The 2,298-nt window shown below is 40.9% G+C and overlaps 1 protein-coding gene across 2 annotated transcripts in view; it reads left to right on the top strand.

Annotated features, from left to right (window-relative positions):
* LOC105510542 (dipeptidyl peptidase 8) overlaps positions 1 to 2,298 on the top strand; it is a 55,763-nt gene that overhangs the window by 36,857 nt on the left and 16,608 nt on the right. For both annotated transcript variants that reach the window (XM_011940387.1, XM_011940388.1), the window contains exon 11: positions 1,086 to 1,231. In XM_011940387.1, the coding sequence (XP_011795777.1) occupies positions 1,086 to 1,231 (146 nt within the window). The remainder of the gene's footprint in view (positions 1 to 1,085; positions 1,232 to 2,298) is intronic.

Genomic DNA, 2,298 nt, shown 5'->3' on the forward strand with positions numbered 1-2,298 from the left:
GCTGGGCGTGGTGGTGGGCACCTGTAGTCCCAGCTACGTGGGAGGCTGAGGCAGGAGAATCACTTGAACCTGGGAGGTGGAGGTTGCAGTGAGCCGAGATCACACCACTGCACTCCAGCCTGGACAACAGAGTGAGACTCTGTCTCAAAAAAAGAAAAAAGAGAAATTAGTGTAGAACAAAAAAATACAAGTGTGTTTTAATGTCCGCAAGCAGAATCCGAATTTGTAATATGGTGATGATCTCTGCCTAGACTGTAAATTATCCGCTGTACACAGACACTTAGGAGATGTCTGTATAGCCTTGGTGAACCAAACTGATGATGACTTTTTTCTGAGTTCTGGTTAGGCTTATTTTCTAATGATCAGAAGCAAATGTTTTTGGTCACCTACCATGAAAAATTAAATTGACTAATAATTTCCCTCACCCCCTACCCAGCTTTATTTGTTTCTAACCAGATAGATGGTTTAACCAACAATAAGTTACATTGAGCATAAAGTATTTGTATAGTTCTTTACATAGACGTTTCCTAGGCTCCAAGGATTATTGATAACACTCTGTGTCTGCTTCTGAAATAATTTGATATGTTTGTTTTGTTGTTTTTTATATGGTGGGTTTTTGTTGTTGTCAAGACAGTGTCTTGGTCTGTTGCCCAGGCTGGACTGCAGTGGCGCAGTCACAGCTCAATGTAGCCTCAACCTCCTGGGCTCAATCAATCCTCCTGCCTCAGCCTCCTGAGTAACTGGGACTGCAGGAGCACACCTCCATGCCTGGGTAATTTTTAAATTTTTTTGTAGAGACAGGGTTTCGCCATGTCACCCAGGCTGGTCACAAACTCTTGGGCTCAAGCAGTCCACCCACCTCAGCCTCCCAAAGTGCTAGGATTGTAGATGTGAGCCACCGTGCCTGGCCTAGTTTTGTTTTTAAAGATGAATATACTCTTGCTTAAATTCTAGCTTATCATCTGAAAGAGGGGTGGTCAGTTTGTGTTGGAGGGGCTGTCTTTTAATATCTTCTTTCTTGTTCCCAGATTGTAGCACTCCCATAAGAACTCTTTTGTAGACTGTGGTATGTTACCTATTCACAGGTCCTCTTCCTGACTATACCCCTCCAGAAATTTTCTCTTTTGAAAGTACTACTGGATTTACATTGTATGGGATGCTGTACAAGCCTCATGATCTACAGCCTGGAAAGAAATATCCAACTGTGCTGTTCATATATGGTGGTCCTCAGGTGGGCATATTTATATACATATATACATACACCCATATGCATATGTATTTTAGATCTTTTGTTTTTTAAATGTCTAGTCAGTTGTTTAAGATTTTGAGCATTTGCTCTTAATGACTGATTGTAGCTTATATTCTAATTATTCAATTTAGGGGGTCAGGAAACTGCTTTATGTTAGAGGTTTAATTTATAAATCACTAATTATTATTTTTTTTTTTTTTGAGATAGAGTTTTGCTCTTGTTGCTCAGGCTGAAGTACAGTGGTGCAGTGTTGACTTACTGCAACCTCCACCTCCCAGGTTCAAGTGATTCTTCTGCCTCAGCCTCCCAAGTAGCTGGGATTACAGTCATGCACCACCATGCCCAGCTAATTTTTTTTGTATTTTTAGTAGAGATGGGATTTCACCATGTTGGTCAGGCTGGTCTCGAACTCCTGACCTCAAGTGATCCACCCACCTCAGCCTCCCAAAGCATGGGGATTACAGGTATGAGCCACCGCACCCTGCCACTAAGTCAGTTCCTTAATTTGCAGTGTGGACTATAACTCTGTGTAGAGGAGTGGGGTATTCATGTCAGTAGGTAAATATCTTGCTTTCTATGTAGATAAACTTGTTTGGGAAATAAAATGAAATAATTAAATGTCTTGGTAAATAAAAAGAGTCTTAACAGATATTTTCAGAAAGCCTTGGTAGCCTAATGAATTCTTCCTCTTCATTCTAAAGCTGTATCTCTCAAGCAAATTAAAATATTTTTATCAGCTAGTTATGGTAACTGTTACACTCTTATTTAGCACAGTAAGAAGTTTATACCTTGATTTTCCTTATTCTGGATTAAGTATTAGCCAATCACTGTTCAGTAAATACTTTGACTATTGGAGTAAAATGTTTTGACCAGGCACGGTGGCTCACGCCTGTAATCCCAGAACTTTGGGAGGCTGAGGTGGGAAGATCACAAGGTCAGGAGATCAAGACCATCCTGGCCAACAATGGTGAAACCCTGTCGCTACTAAAAAAAAAACATACAAAAATTAGCCAGGCGTGGTGCTGTGTGCCTGTTGTCCCAGCTACTCG

The sequence above is a fragment of the Colobus angolensis genome, unplaced genomic scaffold (genome assembly GCF_000951035.1).
Source record: "Colobus angolensis palliatus isolate OR3802 unplaced genomic scaffold, Cang.pa_1.0 Scaffold19, whole genome shotgun sequence".
NCBI lineage: Eukaryota > Metazoa > Chordata > Mammalia > Primates > Cercopithecidae > Colobus > Colobus angolensis.